At 51.5% G+C, this 1,889-nt stretch overlaps 1 protein-coding gene across 1 annotated transcript in view; it reads right to left on the bottom strand.

Annotated features, from left to right (window-relative positions):
• The window catches only part of TMPRSS6 (transmembrane protease, serine 6), a 17,398-nt gene that overhangs the window by 6,277 nt on the left and 9,232 nt on the right, over positions 1–1,889 (bottom strand). The window contains exon 11 of the mRNA XM_009710232.1: positions 1,594–1,692. Coding sequence (XP_009708534.1) covers positions 1,594–1,692 — 99 coding nt within the window. The remainder of the gene's footprint in view (positions 1–1,593; positions 1,693–1,889) is intronic.

Raw genomic sequence — 1,889 nt, 5'->3', positions numbered from 1 at the left:
CCTGCTCCCCTTGCTCCCTGCTAGGTGAGACCTGGATTCCTCAATGTCCATGAGCTCTGACAGCTGCTCAGGGTGGAGATGGGCCTAAGGTGCCCACCTGTCACAGAGTTTGACTTCTGATTATACATTTTCAGAGCAGGAACTTGTCCTGTGTTTGTGTGTATCTATCTATGATGTGCAACACCAAACATGATGGACCAGTACCTCCCTGGCATTTTCTTACTGCAATACTATAATTTCTTCAGTAATTAGCGCAAGGCTTCCAGATGACTAAAGGCACATGAAGGTCTGAGGCAATGTGAGCACTGATTTTAAAGACAGGGATTGTTCCATACAGACATGGAGTGAATAAGCAGAGATGCAACAGCGGCAAGAGTGTAAGGAAGGAAGGAACCAACAATGTTTCTGTTTTCTTTTTTGAATATAAAGGGATGTTTGAAAACATTGAGAAACGAGTACTTCTTTTGTTCAATCTTGATCTGTGTTAACCCGTGGAACTGAATGACACAAGATATCCCTGGGACCAAGAAGCTAACAGGAGTCAAGAAAGGATTAGATATTCATAAGGATGCATACGTATCCATGTATGCGTGAGGGAAGCAAGCAAGCCCTGCTGTCAGACAGCTGGATGATGGCACAGACTGCACCGTCAGCAAGACTGCAGACAATACAAAACCCAACCTTGGCGAGCCTGTGAGAGTTCTCACATTTCCAGCACTGAATTAAAACTTCCTCGAGAAAGATGTCTGCTTCCTTTTGCTTTTCTATACCTTCCTCTGAATCTTTCAGAATTGGCCACTGTCTCCAGTGGTTCAGGGATCTTTCTGTCTGTGAAAAAACAGCTGTAGGGAACAACTGATGAAAAATCAATGGTGGCGGCAATGTGATGCGCTCCCCAACTCACACCAGGGATGGGAGAATAGATGAATTAGGTGTCGTGCGTGAGCTCGAATAGCTGTTCCTATGAGAATGGGGCTTTGCAGGAGTCCTGGGATGCTGGGGATGATGTCTGCATCAGCATTAACTGCTGTGGGCATGAAGAACTGATGGCTGGTCGAGGACTTAGATGCTCCCAAACTGGGGCACATTATGTGGGTGAGGATCTGTACAGCTCAAGTGTCACAAATGGCCTGGGAGGAAAGGGGAAAGAGCAGAGCAGCGAGTGGGCTTGGGGGGGTGTGGGCAGGGTGGGAGGGTTGGGAGGGGGATGCTGAGTGGTATGACAGCAGAGGGGTCTGTAGGCCAGGGCTGAGGTTGATTGTTGGGCCTGGGTGGGGGCAAAGCAGGACAAAGTGGGGGACAGCCTGGGCAGGAGGCTTCTTTCGGGCTGTCTGGAGCTCTTGGTGCGTGGGTACTAGGGGCTTCTCCCAGGCAGACTGTGCTGTGCACAGGAGCAAGATGCATTGCTGCTCCTTCCCGAGCAGGCTTGAAGCCACAGGGCAGTGGGATGAAGTTTTTAAGGCTGCAGGTGTTTAAGCTCCTGGAGGGGAGGTACAAGGCTGTACCCTCCTCCCCATCTCTCCCTACCTTTGGAGGAGCAAGGGGCTGTGTCCTGCTGAGGCCAGGGACCAGCGGGGGGAAGAAATCACTCACCACAATTTCTCTCATCCAGCCCATTGGGGCAATCTTTGATCCCGTCACAGGCTGGGACGCACAAACCGTTCACCGAACACAGGAACTCCCCGGGACAGGCTGTGAAACCACCAAAGAGTAGTTAGTCCCCAGTGACTGGAAACCTCCTTGCAGCAGAGCACCGTGGCTTTGAAAGTGGAGCTGCACACCCCCCTGACCACACGTGTGCTGCAGCACTCGCTGCGCTCCCCAGAAATCTGCCACGTCATCTGCTCTGAACAAGGGCAAACGGAGCCAGGCTACGCACCAGGGGGAGG

This window comes from Cariama cristata, unplaced genomic scaffold (assembly GCF_000690535.1).
Source record: "Cariama cristata isolate BGI_N322 unplaced genomic scaffold, ASM69053v1 scaffold7581, whole genome shotgun sequence".
NCBI classification, from domain to species: domain Eukaryota; kingdom Metazoa; phylum Chordata; class Aves; order Cariamiformes; family Cariamidae; genus Cariama; species Cariama cristata.
The sequence above is the reverse complement of the archived record's forward strand: the minus strand, read 5'-3'. Positions and strand labels throughout refer to the sequence as shown.